This window comes from Oncorhynchus mykiss, chromosome 19, assembly GCF_057628025.1.
Source record: "Oncorhynchus mykiss isolate SJ-2025 chromosome 19, ASM5762802v1, whole genome shotgun sequence".
NCBI lineage: Eukaryota > Metazoa > Chordata > Actinopteri > Salmoniformes > Salmonidae > Oncorhynchus > Oncorhynchus mykiss.
In genome coordinates, this window is record NC_143040.1 from 34,752,738 (window position 1) to 34,773,824 (window position 21,087).

General features: G+C 39.9%; 1 protein-coding gene across 27 annotated transcripts in view; it reads left to right on the top strand.

Annotated features, from left to right (window-relative positions):
- The window catches only part of nrxn3a (neurexin 3a), a 430,411-nt gene extending 415,049 nt beyond the window's left edge, over positions 1-15,362 (top strand). For 9 of the 27 annotated variants that reach the window (XR_016488898.1, XR_016488894.1, XR_016488895.1 and 6 more), the window contains 2 exons: positions 9,144-9,702; positions 13,263-15,362. Coding sequence is in view for 18 of the 27 variants with exons in the window: in XM_090210796.1 (XP_090066922.1) it covers positions 13,263-14,221 (959 nt within the window). In the remaining 9 variants the exon portion in view is untranslated. The remainder of the gene's footprint in view (positions 1-9,143; positions 9,703-13,262) is intronic. The other 18 variants (XM_090210796.1, XM_090210797.1, XM_090210798.1 and 15 more) reach the window with 3 other exon arrangements.
- The last annotated feature ends 5,725 nt before the right edge of the window (positions 15,363-21,087 follow it).

The window sequence follows — 21,087 nt, forward strand, 5'->3', positions numbered from 1 at the left end:
GTCAGTCAAAATGTTCTTATAGCTTCAGTTATTTACATTAATGACTCAGCCTTTTTGAGCCAAGCAAACTGGGTGTGATTTTCTTTCCTGTGATAAACATTCAGTAATGGTCCATTACATATTAGCTTTCACACTATCCTTTACATTACCTCCTGCAAATTCAATCATTGGTGTTAAAGAGACTGAGAATTAGCATATTTAGTGCTCAGATATTATGCTTTAAAAAAACATACAAACCTTGTCACATTATGGCAGTCCGTTAATGAGGTGAAACATAAAAAGACCTCTACTAACATCAATCAAAGCACATTGGCTGTTTAGTATGGCAGGGACACCAACCTCAAGTCCTTTATAATTGCTTTTATTTGTGGCTCTGAATGGGGCAAATAAGAAGTAAAGAAACTCGAAATGCGGCAGAGGTAGAATACATTTCAGACGCAGACAATGTACTGCAGTGACTTTCGTGAAGCGTTTTAACTACTCCATATAATGTTTTTGATTGAATAGTTCCTTAATGTATCTCAGGTAGGCCTACAGCACCTGGTCACATGACAAACAACTGACAGAGGGTTCACATGTCTCAGCCTGTGCTGTTATCAGGACTAGCTGATCATCATCCTGTAAAAGGTCAATCCCAAGTCCTCCCAAAGTTCCTGGAAGAGATAGCAGTGTAAAAGAGCCCAGGTCTGCTCTGTACTGTAGCCCTATGAGCTCCCCGGATTTCTGAAGACAGATATCGTCAGGGCCCCAGTCATCCAATCATATGTTTACACAGAAATTCACACCATTCTAACCCCGACATCAGTTGACGTGGACAGCTGCATGCTACATGCCCGTGGTCTCGATATTTATTTTATGCTTGGGGTTGTCGTCGTTGGTGTTTTTTGTGAGTGAAGCATGTGTGTTTTTTTTCTTATTTTTTTATAGTTTTATTTGCCGTCTTGTATGTTCAGGTCTCTTGTGTTTCGGTTTGTTTGTTTTGTTTTTGAGTCATTGTCTTCATCTATCTGCCAATTATCCGAAATACGACATTCCTGTTGTCTCGCCTCATCATGTGCAGCATGAATTTTTGGTGGTTAAAAACAATTTTTCCCTCATCTCTTTTCGAGCATTTGTGCCATGAGGCTTTTTGGAGAAAACATTTCAATTTTTTGATGATAAAAGGCAACAAAGTATTTTCTTGCCATCAACTTTTATGGCCTCAAGCAGGCAACCGTAATATGTAACAAAAGACAGTTGTGTATGAAGAATGATATCTTCCTAGCCCCTGTCCCTCCCTTCACTCCTCCCTCCCTTCCTCTCCTCTCCCCTCCCTTGCCAAGCCGTTCTGCCTTTAAATTTATTTCAATGCAGATGGCATAAAAATAATTTTATTGCCACAAAAGTATATCTGTTTTTCTCTTTTGAGTTGCTCTCCAGCAGTCATTTTGTGGCATGAATTAACAGTAGTGGCTAACTCAACATCAACCCATTCTCTTCCTGGTCACCACCTGGTGACCTCCATCCCTTCAAAGCATGGACCCCCTTAACCCTGCATTTAGGCTAACTGGGCTGGTTTGTCTTCTGGTCACTTTGAGTTCCGCACCCATCTTTACGGTCTTAGCGACATTGCCTGTTGCGACATCGTTTCTCTCTCTCTCTCTCGCTCTCTCTTTCTCTTTCTCTTTCTCTCTCTCTGTTCTGCACTTGTCTGTTTTTGGTCTGTCTGTTTTTGTCTGTTTGTCTGTCCGTTTGTCTGTGTTTCTGTCTGGAGGTGTTGTCATGTGATTCTGTTCTCTGTAAAACTGTTGGATATGCCCCCCTTTCCCTTAAAGGAATTCCATAAGACGGATAACACTGGTGCTAATAATAACATACATTTTAAACTAATTTCATACATTTGATTCATTGACAGTATAGGGAGATTAAATACCATCAAACTCTAAACCTGTTATTCCAATGATAACGTCATGGTAGTGTTCATTTGTAGCACAGTCTGTTGACTGAAGACAACAGTAACATCATGCAGTGTGGTGAAAGAAGCATTCATATGATTATCTACGTTAATAATAACATTAGACATTTCACTCAACCACCAAAACAGTGTCAAATGCACTCGGGTTCAGACGTCTCTTTGAGGGTTATAAACAATTACAGTGTACGTATTTCACTTTAAAAGACAAGAAGGTGAACTTATCAAATAGGAAAGTGCAAACTCTCTCCAGGGAACTTATTAGCTCTGTAACTCGTACATCTATCCACCAAAAATATAGGTTTTTAGATGAGTCTCTTTATAAATGGCAGTGTTTCAGACAAGCCTCACCTCCCTGTTCATTGACATGTTTTTATAACAGGAGTAAGGGCTGAGCTAAGGAAAGTCTGTATCTTTCCGGCAATCATGATCTATTTTACAGTATACTTATAAAACTAGCCAGTTACTATAAGCCTACTATACGTATACTTTGAACCTGGGTAGTCTATGCACCGAATGACTATGTTAGCCCGCTGATCCAAAGATTCCAGCATAGTGGAAACACAGATACACTGCTGAACAAACTTCTGTCAGACAGACAGGCGGCGAAGTGAAGACAGAGGATGCAACCGCCCAGCCATTCAACTGCAGCAATCGAAGATGGCGTTTGACAAGGAATGTAACGCAGGTTGGCATTTATTGGGATGACTCATGTACCAGAGGCAGCTCTGCAATGTAGTCACTAGTTGGCACAGCCACAAAGTCATATAATCTTATTTTAAACCTTAACCATAACTTTAACCCACACTGATAACCGTATGCCTAACCTTAACCTTAAATTAAGACCAAAAACCCATTTTTTCCCCTAAATGTTGATGATATATAGCCAATTTTTTTATCGCTCAGCTCTGCTTCCAGGACAAGATTAATTCAAATAAATGTCAACTTGGAAATGTGACACTGCATACAGCCAAGAAATTCCTTGGCATCGGTCTTAAAGTTCTACTCCAGTCTCCTTTTCAGCTCATTTATCACCTGATTTACTTATCAAAAGGCTTAATCTCAGTAGGTGGTCCAGGTGTCCTCTGACATTGCACAAGTGTGTGTGTGGGGGGGGTCGTCATATTTAGTTCTCTATCGATCCTTTATTGTTCCTCAAGCAAGGGGGAGGCCGATGAGATCAGAGGGCGCCATCAGACCAACTCCTTGAATGGCCTACTCCGTGAAGTTTGCACTTGTGTCTAAAAAAACACCATTTTGCTCAAAATATCATTTTTTTACCCTTAAGTATGTGTATTTATAGGTGGGATATTGTTTTTCAAAAGGAAAAGTAAAAAAATATGCTTTAAAGTCAACAGTGATTTTCCACTGGCATTCAAATTAATCATGTTTTCACAACTCTAAACTGCTAAGCCAGCGAATTTGTCAGTGTTAATGTAGCTGCCAACACCGGAATTTAATTGTTCAACATTTGAAATGCATCGCTTTAAAATTAGAAGAGCCTGTTTTTGTTTACAGACATATTTTTGACGAGGTAGAGCTGTGAAAAGACCGCGGACAGAAACTTAATTAGACAGCCTTAAAGCAAACTCTATGCTGAATCTTACCTTATGATATTGTGTGCGCAGGGTTGTGGAGTATTGGATTACATGTAATCCAGTACATGTAAGTGATTACAAAAAAATGGTAACTAATCTGTTACGTTACTAGCAAATATATTGTCAGCAGATTACAGATACTTTTTAAAAACTAGATGATTACTTTGAGGATTACTTTTCAATTCAGAAACTAAGTTTGCGAGAAAAAAATCTTTGAGAATTCTCTGTTTTCTTGACATTCAAATCAGCATTGAAAAAGGCGCAAGTTTAAGTTTGTTCCACCTGAGCAAGTATGATCACAAGTCAGAGACCACTATGATGACACACCAAATGTGTTTGATGGATCGCAAGAAAAGAGCAGGAATAGGCTTTTGTAGGTTACAGTCCAAGCTGTGTCTTCCAATGCTGCGACTGCTGTCGGCATTCAAAGATCCAACTTCAATAAACGCTTGGAGGTAAGGATGACAGTAGTGGTGTAGTCTACGGCGATATGGATATCACTTATTATTGATATCTACATAGAGCATTGATGTGAATCACACTGCTGCTCTCTCATTTAGCTGTTTGCCTTACGGATTGTGGTTGTTGTGGATGGCTGTTCACAAATCTAAATGTGTATTTGAACCCAATAATGATTGAATTCAAGAAGTTTAAACTGCGTATCAATCATTGTTTTTAAACTCATTTTATATATATATATATATATATACAGTTGCAGTCGAAAGTTTACAGACACTTAGGTTGGAGTCATTAAAACTCATTTTTCAACACTCCACAATTGTCTTATTGACAAACTATAGTTTTGGCAAGTCGGTTAGGACATCTACTTTGTGCATGACACAAGTAATTTTTCCAACAATTGTTTACAGACAGATCATTTCACTTCTAATTCACTGTATCACAATTCCAGTGGGTCAGAAGTTTACATACACTAAGTTGACTGTGCCTTTAAACAACTTGGAAAATTCCAGAAAATGATGTCACCTCAGTGCCTCTTTGCTTGACATCATGGGAAAATCAAAAGAAATCAGCCAAGACCTCAGGAAACAAATTGGAGATCTCCACAAGTCTGGTTCATCCTTGGGAGTAATTTCCAAAAGCCTGAAGGTACCACGTTCATCTGTACAAACAATAGTACGCAACTATAAACACCATGGGACCATGCAGCCATCATACCGCTCAGGAAGGAGACAAGTTCTGTCTCTTAGAGATGAACGTACTTTGGTGCGAAAACTGCAAATCAGTCCCAGAACAACAGCAAAGGACCTTGTTAAGATGCTGGAGGAAACAAGTACAAAAGTATCTATATCCACGGTAAAACGAGTCCTAGATCGACATAACCTGAAAGGCCGCTCAGCAAGGAAGAAGACACTGCTCCAAAACCGCCATAAAAAAGCCAGACTAAGGTTTGCAACTGCACATGGGGACAAAGATCGTACTTTTTGGAGAAATGTCCTCTGGTCTGATGAAACAAAAATAGAACTGTTTGGCCATAATGGCCATCGTTATGTTAGGAGGAAAAAGCGGGAGGCTTGCAAGTCGAAGAACACCATCCCAACCGTGAAGCACGGGGGTGGCAGAATCGTGTTGTGGGGGTGCTTTGCTGCTGGAGGGACTGGTGCACTTCACAAAATAGATGGCATCATGAGGGAGGAATATTACATGGATATATTGAAGCAACATCTCAAGACATCAGTCAGGAATATAAAGCTTGGTCGCAAATGTGTCTTCCAAATGGACAATGACCCCAAGCATACTTCCAAACTTGTGGAAAAATGGCTTAAGGACAACATAGTCAAGGTAGTCAAGTGGCCATCACAAAGCCCTGACCTCAACCCTATAGAACATTTTTGGACAGACCTGAAAAAGCGTATGCGAGCAAGGAGGCCTACAAACCTGACTTAGTTACACCAGCTCTGTCAGGAGGAATGGGCCAAAATTCACCCAACTTATTGTGGGAAGCTTGTGGAAGGCTACCTGAAATGTTTGACCCAAGTTAAACAATGTAAATGCAATGCTACCAATTGCTAATTGAGTGTGTGTAAACTTTTGACCCACTGGGAATGTGATGAAATAATTAAAAGCTTAAATAAATCATTCTCTCTACTATTATTCTGACATTTCACATTCTAAAAAATTAAGTGGTGATCCTAACTGACCTAAGACAGGGAATTTCAACCAGGATTAAATGTCAGGAATTGTGAAAAACTGAGTTTAAATGTATTTGGCTAAGGTGTATTTAAACTTCCGACTTCAACAGTATATCGCCCAGGTATCACCTGTTATTAATGAAAGAGTCTGGGGCAACTCTGGGATTCACAACATGTCCACTCTTCCAGGTTTCTAGTTGTAGATTGTGAGTGTGATGTCAGTCAGGGAGAGTAAACCCACCTGAATTACCCTACATCATCACTGTGAAGAGGGTGATTACACATAATCAAGTAATGGCACAGCCACAGTTTAAAACCACTATCATTTTCACCAGAACCTCTATATTTACCACTTCAAATAAGCATAGTCTTTATGAAATATCAATAGCCTCTGATTTCTTATACAGTATGCATGTTAGCGCAAAGGTGAGTATATGGTATATGTTTTATTCTTTTGCATAGGATTGAAGAGAATAGCAAGTATAAAATGACCAGTGAAACCATAAGCTGATGTGTAAAACATACAGTAGGATTGATCTTTTTGAACCTCACACTGATCCCTCTGATTCTTCCGAGCCAATCACTGTCTCTGTATTCTGTTTGTAGTCAGTGGATCAAACGTGTTACGGTAGCCACGTCTTTCTTAACGCCCAATTCAATGAGCCTCTCTATGGCTAGCCAGCCCCATGTTAGCAGAGTGTGCCCTGAAGCAGGAGAGACAGGTAGTAAATCCCTGGTGATAGACATGGACCAGACAACACGCTTCTCTGACCATGGCCCAGCTCACAGAGGTGTCAGAGAGGTGGATCTGGACTAAGGACCCAGGACTCCTAAGGCTCTGCTAGGGGTTGGAGTAGTTCTACATCAGCTAGACACTGAGGTGGACACTCAACTCTCGCGTGGCAGTAAGTGAAGAACATTCACTAAGTTCTGGTCTAAATTAAAACAGGTAGGCCACAATTAGAGTAATTATCCACTTAAGTTAATAATAGGTTTTAATGTTTATGCACCTTAGGTAAGTATAGAATGTTGATAAATCAGAAGCGTACTTATTTAACCCTATTGTTGGGAATCATTATGGATCGTTGCCGACATATGCTTTTCTATATGAATATAAATAAGAAAGCATACGTATTTAACTCTATAATTTGGCATTACGATAGATTGTGTCCCACATGTGATTTTCGATATGAATCAGGAAGCATACTTATTTAAAGGTCCAATACAGTCATTTTGATCACAGCATGAAATCATTTCTGGGAAGCAATTACGTACCTTTTTGTGATTGTTTTCAATTGAAATTGTCAAAAATTAACAAAAATAGCTTCTTAGCAAAGAGCGATTTCTCAATCAAGAATTTTCCCAGGACTGCCTGGGAGTGGTCTGAGTGTGGAGGGGAAAACAGAAAAGGTGATGGTAATGGCAGAGAGGTTTGGAACTCTCTTTCGTATTGGTCTAGTTGTCGTCTGGTGATGTCACCTGGCAGTTCAAAACTCCAGCCCACCTAAACAGGCTGAAACTTCAGGTGGTCAATTCACACTAAAAGGGTATTATCATTTTCACAGTTTCACAATATTATTTCAACCTCATAGTATGGAAATATATATAACCCCAAAATGTGGCATTATGATGAATCGTTTCCACCTTATGCTTTTCTCTATGGTTCTCCTTCCAAGTAGAATATGAACACACTCCCAGCTTTCTGTAGCTTCCTCTGCACTACACAAGGGAATCAAGAAATCAAGCACCAGCTTCAGACACACTGTTATAGGTGAAATCTGTCAGTGTCCTCTTCCTCCTCTGCTGTCTACAGTGCTGTCTGTTTTTACAAGATAAGAGCGCCTGTGTCTCTCTTCCGAGTGCTTCTCAGGAATTCGCTAGTTACTTTCTATCTCACTCCGGGAAGGGATATTTTACCCTCATGCCAATATTAATGTTCCACTTAACGTTCCACACCTTTTATGATGCAATGATTTGCGCCCACAAGAATAATATCTCACTGTACACCACTCTGTAGCTGAATGACATTCACATGATTATTAAACGTGTGGGTCAAAATGCCTTCGCAATGAAGTTCAGCTCTCAGATTCCAATTCAACGTCTATTCCACATTGGATCCACGTGATTTCATTCAAATCACGTGGAAACAACGTTGATTCAACCAGTGTGTGCCCAGTGGGAGCTATGTTATGACCAAGGAGTCTTGCTACGGAGATTACCTTAGTTCATTGAGATCCTCATTTTTAAAGCGTTCATGAGATACATTCAGTTTGCATATAACTTCAGGAAAACATACATATTAAGAGTCTTGTGGAATTCCTCTCTATTTCTGTCTAGCTGTAAAACTAAAGGCTGTGGGAATCAAAATTCCTTCAAGTTTTATCTTGAATGTAATAACTTATTTTTCAATCAATTACGGTATTAATACATCATTATGGGTCAATTTCATTCCTATAATCCTACAGCCCTTGGTTGAACTGGCTCCTATACTTCTCTAACCTTACTCAACCGTTGATGTTTTACTTTACCTGACCCCAGCTTGCCGTATATTGTTTTTCTACTTTCCCTAAATGCAACTTACTTTAAGCATGCATCAACATCTTGCAGTACAACCAAAAAAAGATTAACCCATTCTCAGACAGTATGTTCTCTCTCTGACATATACCCAGACTGCACGCCGGGTCCATGTCTTAAGACTAACATAAACAGATATATTTGTCATCCCAAAAACACATGACAGAGGGAAAGTCGCCACCCGACTGCCCCTCTCGACTGGTGTCTGTTTTCTAGTGTGTGCATCTGGTTGTAGTGTGTGCAAATTTAAATGGCTTTGTTCTATCATCTTATATGGACATTTATTATTTGATAGTTTATCCGTTCGTATTTTTGTATAGAAACATTCAAATTGATATATGACCATTTTGCTATGATTTCGATTTTTTGGATTACATAGTTGGATTACGTAGTTTCGGTTAAACATTCGTTTTGACCACTGAATATTTGGAATCACAGTTTTGTAGAATACATTTGTATTTTTTACTTCTTTTGGGGGGATTTGGAACTACTTCAGCGAATGGACTGTGTGCTTTAGACCACTGCTTTTCTTTTAATAATCCAATTATGAAAGACAAAACATATAGCAATCCTCCAGTTAAACCTCCATTTTGTCAAAACCAAGTCCATTAAAGTTGACACAATATTTGGTGAAGCGGTTCCAGATCCACATGATATCTTCCTTGGTTTTCAGATATTTTTTAGAGCTATTTTGATAAACAATTACACTTTTTTTATTGAATGATGAATTACTTAAAAAAACAAAACTGCATGGCTAAGAAGTTGCAGTTTAGGGTTTGTCAGACTGTCAGTGTTATTAGAGTTATGTTCTTCTCTGTAGATGGGCATGTATATGCTCATTGTTTGTATATCCCCATCCCTTCCTTACAGCCAAAAGCTCTAATGCCGCCCGACCGCTTCGTACTGCCTTTACATGGACATGGCAACTGACTTACACTATCACCCTCATCATCCTCATCTCCTCTGTAGTATGTTCATAGGCCCCTCCCCCTTGTCACTCCCCTCCCCTCCCCCTCTTTAGCGATGTTAAAATATGGACAGTCATCCATCCATTCTAAACTAAAGAACAAATACAAAACTAAGCAAAAACTTAAAATGAATAGAATGTAGATATTTATTGAGAAGTCTATTAAAGCAAAAACTTATAGATGTACAGTTTTTTGTAAAAACTGGATTATTTATCGAAGATTTTAAAAAATAAGAAAAAAAAAGAATTATGGTGAAGTTTATTTTTCATGTTATGTGGTGTGGATGTATGTGTTGTTGCCTCCCTGTACCATCATGTCTAAAGATAAATTAAACAAGAAGTCCAATTGCTAAATGATTTTTTTATCTATACAAAACTATACTCAGCCAAGAACATTCTTACACAACTTTCTTTTGTAAACTTTTTTTCTTCATGCCAAAATCATGCGGGCAATTTGTTGATGTAAGTTAACAAGGACTATGTGGTATGCTTTCTTCCTTGAATAATGTTTTAGTGGGCTGTTATGATGTTTATAACTGACTTGCGTTGTTTAACGTTTGCTTGGTAGAATATGTAGCTAATCTTTATTTAATAGATCTAACTGTGCTCTTAGCTTGTGAATGTTTAACGTAATAGTGTTTGCCGTATCTTGTGAGTGATACAATATGTATGTTTGGCTTGATTTTTTGTTGTTGTTGATTTTTTTTGCATCAATGTGTAGGGCTTTGTAATAAGATATACACAACTGTATACACAAACCTTGATGGCAGTGGAATTTGGCAGCTGCAACGACACCCTGAATGTTCACCATATGCCTTTGAGAAACAGACCATCTACACTCTCCTTTTATGCAACACGAAAGTCAGCATGTGATGGGGGATACTACCATATTTTCTCCCAAAATCCTTTTTAATCCTTTAGAAAAAAGATGGGATTAGTTACCCCATATGTTGGCCTCCTCTCTCTCTCTCTCTCTCTCTCTCTCTCTCTCTCCCTATCTATTTCTCTCTCTCTCTCTCTCTCTCTCTCTCTCTCTCTCTCTCTCTCTCTCTCTCGCTCTCTCTTTCTCTCACTTTCTCTCACTTTCTCTCTCTCTCTTTCTCTCTCTCTCTCTCTCTCTCTCTCTCTCTCTCTCTCCCTATCTATTTCTCTCTCTCTCTCTCTCTCTCTCTCTCTCTCTCTCTTTCTCTCTCTTTCTCTCACTTTCTCTCTCTCTCTTTCTCTCTCTTTCTCTCACTTTCTCTCTCTCTCTTTCTCTCACTTTCTCTCTCTCTCTTTCTCTCTCTCTCTTTCTCTCTCTCTCTCTCTCTCTCTCTCTCTCTCTCTCTCTCTCTCTCTCTCTCTCTCTCTCTCTCTCTCTCTCTCTCTCTCTCTCTCTCTCTCTCTCTCTCTCTCTCTCTCTCTCTCTCTCTCTCTCTCTCTCTCTCTCTCACACACACACACACACACACACACACACACACACACACACACACACACACACACACACACACACACACACACACACACAGGCACTCACAATTAATGCACATTTTTTGTCGGCATCCTCCCCTTAAATTAGCTTTGTCATCTTTTGCACCATTCTTCCGTAAGTGCCGGCAAGATGTGTGAATTTGCAAGTCTAATTCCAACCTCTCGGTTCCCAGTGCAGCCTTAATCACTACATAAGCTCTTTATTGCTCCTGTGTAGTTTTTGTTAGGTTTTTAATGAGCTACTTAGTTTGAAGCTGGGAACAATTTTGCTGGGAGAAAAATAATTTGCCTGGCTTACTTTATAGCTAGAACAATGCTCTCTGAAGTGCAGAGAGAGGGCGAGAGACAGAGAAAGAGAGTCTGAGCTATTCTGTTAGATGTAGAAGTGTACAATCAGGGTCAATGAGAAAACATAATGAACAGATTTTTGTCTTTTAATCAGCTGGATGATCATTTGTTTACGTTAACTCATTACTTATAGTTAATTAGTGGGCATATGAAAGGACCTGTTGTTTCTTAATTATTCAGTATGGATACTCACATGGCATTTGTGTATTTTTGAAGAAACTGTAAAGCGCTATTGTACCCTTGTTTAACACGTAATTGATTTTGGTACCATTTTCATTCAAGGCCTCTTTTGCTGGAGTGAAAAAAAAGAGAGTTATCGAAAAAACGTCTCTTGAATTGAATTGTGCGAGTGTAACTTTATTAAGTAACCCTCCAGTGATGCATGCTACCATACATCACATTGTGAGTTGATCACAAAGTTATGTTGCAGATGCACACAAATACTCACGCATGTATGCCACAGACACCGAACACAAATCACACAAGGGTACATGACACATGCACAGATACGCAATTAGAGGGTGAACATTCAGCTGCCGTTGGTTTGCCCTGAGGTCCTGCCATTATGGAAGCTGTATAGAGCCATTCAAAAGGCGAGAGGCTGTTGCCGACTGGGGAGCCAGATCCTTCCATAGGGGTGACACTGTATATTCATTTAGCCAGCTTGGACATGTGGTTCTGTCCTTCACACGTATCTTATTGTAGAATTATAAATATACTGAACAAAAATATAAGCATGCAACAATTTCAAAGTTTTACTGTGTTACAGTTCATATAAGGAAATAACTCAATTGAAATACATTCATTGGGCGCTAATTTATGGATTTCACGTGACTGGGACTACAGATATGCATCTGTTGGTCACAGATACCTTAAAACAAATGTAGGGGCGTGGATCAGAAAAGCAGTCCGTATCTGGTGTGACCACCATTTGCATCATGCAGCACGACAGATCTCCTTCAATATAGTTGATCAAGTTGTTGATTGTGGCCTGTGGAATGTTCTCCCACTCCTCTTCAATGGCTGTGCGAAGTTGCTGCATATGGGGGGGGCGACTGGAACACACTGATCCAGAGCATCCCAAACATGCTAAATGGGTGACATGTCTGGTGTGTATGCAGGCCATGGAAGAACCGGGACATTTTCAGCTTCCAGGAATTGTGTACAGATCCTTGCGACATGGGCCATGAATTATCATGCTGAAACATGAGGTGATGGCGGCGGATGAACGGCACGACATTGGGCTTCAGGATCTCGTCATGGTATCTCTGTGAATCAAATTGCCATCGATAAAATGCAATTGTGTTTATTTTCCGTAGCTCATACCTGCCCATACTATAACACCACCGTCACCATGGGGCATTATATTTACAACGTTGATCAGAAAACCGCTCGCCCACATGATGCCATGCATATTGTCTGCGGTTGTAAGGCCGGTTGGACACACTGCCAAATTCTCTAAAATGACGTTGGAGGTGTCATATGGTCGAGAAATTAACATTAAATTATCTGGCAACAGCTCTGGTGGACATTCCTGCAATTGCACACTCCCTCAAAACTTGGGACATCTGCACATTTTAGAGTGATCTTTTATTGTCCCCAGCACAAGGTGCACTTGTGTAATGATCATGCTGTCAGGTGGAGGGATTATCTTGTCAAAGGAGAAATGCTCTTTTTTTTTAAATAAGCTTTTTGTGCGAATGGAACATTTCAGGGATCTTTTATTTCAGCTTGCATTTATATTTTTGTTCAGTGTATTTCAGTCACTATGCAACTTGTTTTTAATATAATAGGAATATTGTTAATTTACATTAGCTACATGAAAACTTCAGTGTCAGATTTGAGAGGATATTATTGAACAGGTAAACCCACATTATGTTGGCCCTATTAGTTATGTATTCTTAAGTGCTCTCTTTGATTACACGTTAGGTCTGGCTCACCCTCACACCCCCTGAAGCCTTTTGATGCGCAACCTTTTTAGTTGACCCTTTTTTCCGTTTTGTGGCATTTTTGTTCTTATTTAAAGCTGTGTAATGTAGGTACAGTAGGTACAGCAGTGTATGTACCTTATTTTGTTTTGTACAGTGTCGTGTTGTTTTTATTGACCTCTTTTCCGTTTTGGATGAATGTGATAGATGTGTGTAGTTGCCATGACGTTCTTACTGCTCTCTAACATGCCTTTTCTCTGTCTCTACCTCTAGGAGGTGAATTAGTGATCCCAGTACTCTTAGAGGAACCGTTAGTGCTGCCCCCTGTAGCTACTCGTGCACCCTCCATCCCCCTTCCCCCAACCCTCCGCCCACCCCTCACCATTATTGAGACCACCAAAGAGTCCCTGTCCACGGCCACTGAGGCGGGGGTACCTTGCTTGTCGGATCGAGGCAGCGATGATTGTGATGATGATGATGATGATGGCTTGGTGATATCGGGGTATGGCTCAGGGGAAGCGTTCAACTCTAACCTGCCCCCTACTGATGATGAAGATTTTTACACCACCTTCTCCTTGGTAACAGATAAGACCTTGTCCACGTCGGCCTTTGAAGGTGGCTACAAAGTTCATGCGCCCAAGTGGGAAACCAAGGACTTTAGCTCTAACAAACCGTCCTCAGAACGCGGTAGGACTACCACTACCGCTGCGCTGCCGCTAGCCCCCGACCAGAGCCGCTACACCTCCACCGCAACCCTGCACCACACGCCACCCGCCAAGCTGCCTGCCGGCAAAATGAATAACCGCGAGCTAAAACCCCAGCCTGACGTAGTGTTGCTCCCGTTGCCCACACTACCCTATGAGGTAGACAGCACCAAGCAGAGGGCTCCTGTAATAACCTCCCCCATGTTCCGTAATGTACCCACAGCCCTGCCCACCCAGCCCAGCGTCAACCGAGTCCCGGGACCCCCGGAAGTGTCCCGCCAGTCTAGCAGCACCACCGGGATGGTCGTCGGGATAGTGGCGGCCGCCGCCCTGTGCATCCTCATCCTCCTGTACGCCATGTATAAGTACAGGAACAGGGACGAGGGCTCCTACCAGGTGGATGAGAGCAGGAATTACATCACCAACTCGGCCACGCAGAGCAATGGAGCCGTCATGAAGGACAAACAGCAGAGCGCAAAAGGCAGCAAAGTAAAACAGAAAAACAAGGACAAGGAGTATTACGTGTGAGTGACGGACGTTGCGAGATAAAAAAAAAGAGAGAGAAAGCGAGGAAGAGAAAGGGAAAGAAATATATAGAACTTTATTTAACAGTTTACCTTCTAAGGAGCTGCGACGACGAAAGATGGTAAAAATGGAACTGTTACTTCATGCTGTGCAGAGTGGTTGAACTATGACATGTTCTGTAATATAAAGCACACTTACTATTGTAAGCATACCGAGAAGGCTAATAGCAACTTTAGTGACCTTACTCTTCTATCTGGTCGGAGACGTAATCAGTGTAGAACTACTTCACGGCTACTGCATCATTATCCTAAGTGACTTTTAGAGCTATGTGATCCTTAACGTAAATTCTAGTTTTTTTTTTTGTAAACCTGTACAAAATGAAGATATTCATATATCTTGACCATTTCCAGCATGTAAGCGACATGTAGTGCTTAACAAGAGTGAGTGGGTCAGGATAAAAAGGATCATTGTAAAGTCAATGAAAAAAATTGACTCCTGTCGTAAAAAGATATGACTAATTTGTATTGTTTATACATTATAAACGTGTGGTGTCTTAAAACGTTTAAAAAAAACAAGTACTACTTTATGTATCAAATGAAACCAAGTGAGCTCAAATGGCTAAGGATAGATCTCTTAGGATCTCTTCAGATCTCATAATTCTGTCATCTGATCTCGACCTGATTACTCTCATTGTGTGACGGACGGACAGAGTGACTCTGACGTGATCGTGGCGAGAAGTGGTTGGTTTTTCTTGTCTCGGTAAAAAGCAACTGATTGTAATGCATGCCCATCCTACTGCGACAGCCAAGTACAGTACAGTACAATATACAGTGTTCAACTTTGCTTGAGCAGTCCAGTTCTCACCAAGGCCAAACGTTATACTACTTCATCATCAGGACTACACAACTCTTTTAATTTTGTTCCCTAAAAACCTAAACAAAGAAAATGTGATTATCCCTGACGACAAAAAGGACTAATATTGGTTTGCAGCCAGTGCTGGTTGTATCTTTTGCAGGCCTCTGTGTGTTGGTTCATCGCCTCTTGTTCTATTTTCTATGGAGCTGTCCCATTGAGGACAGAATGCAGTACTATAACACTGTTAAAGATGTCTATACAGAAATAAATCTAACGTGAAAAGTGTGAATTCTTGTCACAGTCAACTGTGTCAAACAAACAATTTTGTTTACATATTTTATTACATTATAGCCATTGTACGTTGTAGGTACTAGATGTTGTACATACCATCTAAGTTGTAATTTTCTAGTACTTCTATTGTACAGAATGATCATATGGTTTATCACTGTATTTCATGAAGAAAAATCCATAACTGTTAACTGACATGAAGAAAGACTTTGAAGCATTGAGAACATACACATATTTTGTAAAGAAAGGAGAAAAACTGTTAGGCTAGAGATCTAATCGCAGATGTTTTTAAGTCGCATGAATATTTGACCACTTGAAGTGTCAATCAAATACAAGACGCCCAATCTTAAATGTACCAAGGCTTTCTTGTTCTTCTGGGTTATTTTAGTGTTATTTATATTTTGAAAAAATAAAGAGAAGCTATATTAAAGAAGAGTATAACGGATGGATGCGGAGACGCAGTTCCGACAACCTCCTGAAACCCAGTGTGATTCTTACCTCCAGGTCTGGACACTAACAATCATGTCAAATCATTCGCTTTTCATATTTGTTTTATATATTTTTGAATATAGTTTCCATATATTTTTTGTATTTTTTTCACCCTGATTTATAATTCCCTTTAATTTATGAATATGTCCAGATTGTTCATGATCATTGACACTTTGATTTTTCTGTCATCTTTTGTTTCATTTTTTTGTTGTTGAGGATTTAGATATCATTTTCTATGAGTTTTCATATTTTTTTCATACTCCCCCCCCCCCCCCCCCCCCCCCAGGAATTGCATTGCAATAAAATGTTCTTCCCAAACGTGTTTTCAAGTCACTGCTTTTGAACTCTCTCGTTTTACCTCTCGAGGCCAAGTGTTAAGCTAAATGAGTAAGCTCAATAAATATGTGTGTACATTAGGGCTATGTTAGAGAGTTGGGACAATACATATTAGGGACCTTCTCCGTTCTTCTCATAAAACCTCATGTAACCCAAGAGGCCTTAGTCAGTTCTGTGTTTGTCAATTATAATTTAGTGTACATCTACATTTCCTTTGTCTTAAATGCTGATTTGGGATTTTCAGGATACTACACCATCCCCCACAATGGAGTACACGTGTTACTGTTACAGTAATATTCCTAACCTCATACCATAATATACTGTTACCCAGGCATAACAAAAGTCAACTTTGAGGGGTATCTTATCTAATACTGGTTGAGTCATTTCGGGTTCCCTTTTAGCTCTTTGTAAACTTTGAAATCTGTCTGCCAGGAAGATTAGCACTTTGTACAGCGATTGATATTTCGAGTGATATTTCCCTAAAGCTATACAGTGCAGCAGCCTTGCTCCCATTTGTTTGTTCGCAGTTAACCCAAACTGGGATTGACGTCCGAGACACTTGATTTACATCCCAGACCTGATGTACGGTGTGTGCCAACAGTGAGAAATACCACTTGCCCTCCACGGGATTCTCAGACATGAATGGCCTTTTACTGTCTGTCTAGACCACTGCACCGAGAGAGAGAGAGAAAGAGAGTACTCTCAATTTCCTGTCTAAAGCTGATATACAGTATTTTATGACTCCTGGAGTAACTTTATCAGCGAATTGAGACTAAAGAGGGGCTCAATTTTTCAGAAATGCCTGTTATTCATTCAGTCCTTGGTGTGGGAATGACATTATGTTATGTGATGTACTTTTTCCCCTTACTCGCCTCACAGTATTACAGAGTTTAATATTGTGATTGGGTTGGGTTTTTCTCACTGATACCTTTGGTCCTTCCTTTAGAAGTTTCCAACAACATAAACTAGGGATTGATTTGGCACTAGATAGGGGTGACCACTTTCCATGTTACCTTATCCTACCTGATGTCAGTGATGTAAAGTACTTACGTAAAAATACTTTAAAGTACTTCAGTAGTTTTTGGGGTATCTGTACTCTACTATTTATATGTTTGACTATATTTACTTCACTACATTCCTAAAGAAAATTATGTATTTTTTTATGCCAAACATTTCCCTTGACACCCAAAAGTACGAGTTACAATTTGAATGCTTAGCAGTACAGGAAAAATGTCAAATTCACACTTATCAAGAGAGCGTCCTTGGTCATCCCTACTGCCTCTGATCTGGACTCACTAAACATAAATGCTTCCTTTGTAAATTATGTCTGAGTGTTGGAGTTGCCCCTAGCAGTCAAAAAAAAGTTAGAAAAAAAGAAATTGTGCTGTCTGGTTTGCTAAATATAAGGAATTTGATGTATAGCATTTACTTTTACTTTGTACTTTTACTCAAGTATGACAATTGAGTACCTTTTCCACCACTGTACTTACGTACATTTAAAATCTGATACCTTACACTTTTACTCAAGTAGTAATTTACTGGATTACTTTCACTTTTACTTGAGTCATTTTATATTAAGGTATCTTTACTTTTACTCAAGTATGACAATTGAGTACTTCTTCCATCTCTGTCTGATGTGAACTATCCTGGCTGTAACAACAACAAAGAAAGCATCAAAGTTGGGACAGAGAGACTGATAAACAGCTTCTATCTCCAGGCCATCAGACTGTTAAAGAGACATTACCAGCCGGCCTCTGCCCAGTACCCTGCCCTGAACCTTAGACACTGTCCCTAGCCTGCTACCACACGGTACTCTACCCTTCATCTTAGAGACTGCTGCCCTATGCACATAGAGTCATTGAACATTGGTAATTAAAAAAATGTTTACATACTGTTTTACTCACTTCATATGTATATACTGTATTCTAGTCATGGCTCATACTATATAACTACTGCTGTACACACCTTTTCTATTCACATACTGTCCATACTGTCTATACACACCATTCACATTCTTATATATTTATTTATATTCCGGACTCCGACATTGCTCATTCTGATATGTCTTAATTTATTGTTCTTTCTTTTAAAACTTTTTTTATGTATGTACACTGGGCAAAAGGGTTCCATGTCAGGGGATATCTTTACATGACATATTTTTGACATTCTACAGAATGCAGACCATTTCCAATGCATATTTGGGAGTTTTGTGGATTTGCACCATATCCTGACAGTCTGAATCCAGATGTGTCTTTTAGACATACAGTATATGATATTGGGATTACTCCGCATATCACACATGGACATTTCCTATGGACTCATTCAATGTCCTGAGATATGTGACATCCTATGTTCTCTCTTCATGTTGACAAATACTGACTGTATACAACAAATATCTGTGTTTTCTCAGCACATTCAAGATACTAAGCTATATTGATTCCAGATATGCTTCTTATGACTGAGGTACATATCTGGATCTTGATATGCTTTTTAATATGCTGAAAATAAGGACAATTTCTGAGGCATTTCTGAGTTTTCAGCACATGCTCAATAATTTGACAAATATGAAAAACATTTTTATTTCATGCACAATTCATTTTTTGGATTCCCTCCGGATATCATACATGGTATGGCCGGATATTGCCTCATTAGATATCCTAAGATAGGCATATGTGGACATTTTATTTTCTCTATATGATGACAAATATTAACAGCGTATATTATAGTATATTTTCACAGCACGTACAATGCATATGCTCTTGACTGAGGTTCATATCAGGATCTTGATATGCTAAATCAGGACCATTTCTGGAGCTTATTTGAGTACAATCTCAATCATTTGACAAATATGAAATCCATTTCATTCTTCAGACACTAGCTATTGTATTCTATGCAAGCTATAAGCACTGTAACTGGTAGCCTAGCAACAAGAATCACGTCTTTTCAGCTGTGGAGTTCCAACTGTCATTTTTAAATTTTGCACCGCAAATGAGTGTGTATATGTGTGGAGAAACAAAGAAGTGGGAAGCTGTGCAGAAAATACGTAAAAGAAGTTAACTCTAAAGTGAGTAGCTAGTTTGCAAAGTTTTATTTATCTTATTAACCAGACTCAAGCATGTTAGCTAATTTAGTTAGCAGCCAGTAAGGCTAGCTAGCTAGCTGGGCTTGATACGGGGTAAAAGCTAACTGGTAGCCTAGCCAGCTAACAAATAATTGCCTTCCCTTCAGGGAAAATCTTTTTTTCCCCTTATCAAGCCTCAAGGTGACAGCTAACCTTTTGAAACGTTTAGTCGTATTTCGTATTACTGGTTAATATAAGGTATCTAGCTAACAAACTTAGCTAGCTAACTAACAACTTGGATAGCTAGCTAGCTTGTTCCAGTTAGTATTGTTGTCATGAATGAAGCAGGTAGAGTAACTATCTTGTGGTATGGTTATGTGAAATGACAATATTTTCTTGCAATATCAACACAATTTTGATAAATTACTCATGTATTTACAGTTTGAAGTGGATCACAGACCAACCACCGCCACATTGGGTCTGAACAGCAGCGGGTCCGCAACTGACGACCTGCATCCATCGTCAAGCACAAACAGGGCAGGCAGGGGAATTGAGGGTGTGCAACTTACATTTTCTATTCAATAAATAAAATACATTTTTAGCAAAGATTGGCCTACTTTTGCATCTTTACAGAAAACTTGTTTTGATTGGAGCTCTGGATTTGCTATGCTGCATTTTTTTAAACAGAAATATGTGCTTTGGAAATAGCAATTTGGATTAAATATGCATTGTTTTGCCTATTACTCAATTTGGTACAAATGTATGCTCAGATTTTCCAACTTCATGTGAAGAAGCACAATGATTTTTGGCACTGGATATTTCATGATTTGGATTTAGCCCATTTTCGATCAGACATACACAGACCAAAGTATGTGGAGTGTGGACACCTGCTCATTCCAAAATCATGGGCATTAATATGGAGTTGGTTCCCCCTTTGCTGCTATAACAGCCTCCACTCTTCTGGGAAGGCTTTCCACTACATGTTGGAACATTGCTGCGGGGACTGGCTTCCATTCAGCCACAAGAGCATTAGTGAGGTCGGGCACTGATGATGCGCGATTAGGCCTGGCTTGCAGTTGGCGTTCCAAACAATCCCAAAAGTGTTCAATGGGGTTGAGTTCAGGGCTCTGTGCAGGCCAGTCAAGTTCTTCCACAACGATCACAACAAACCATTTCAGTATGGACCTCACTTTGTGCACAGGGCCACAAAGTTGGAAGCACAGAATTTTCTAGAATGTCATTGTATGCTGTAGTGTTATGATTTCCCTTCACTGGAACTAAGGGGCTTAGCCTGAACCATGAAAAACAGCCCCAAACAATTATTCCTTCTCCACCAAACTTTACAGTTGGCACTACGCATTGGGGCAGATGGCGTTCTCTTGGCATCCGCCAAACCCAGATTCCATCAGACTGCCAGATGGTGAAGCGTAATTCATCACTCCAGAGAACACGTTTCCACTGCTCCAATGATGGTGACCTTTACACCACTCCAGCCGACGCTTGGCATTGCACATTGTGATCTTGGGCTTCCGAAGAACAGTTTAACATTGCTTCCAGTTTGGAACTCGGTAGTGAGCGTTGCAACCGAGAACGCGCTACACACTTCAGCACTCGGCAGTCCCATTCTGTGAGCTTGTGTGGCCTACCACTTCACAGCTGACGTTTCCACTTCACAATAACAGCACTTACAGCTGACCGGGGCAGCTCTAGCAGGGCAGAAATTTTACAAATTGACCTGTTAGAAAGGTGGCTTCCTATGATGGTGCCACATTGAAAGTCACTGAGCTCTTCAGTAAGGCCATTCTACTGCCAATGTTTGTCTATAAGGATTGCATGACCG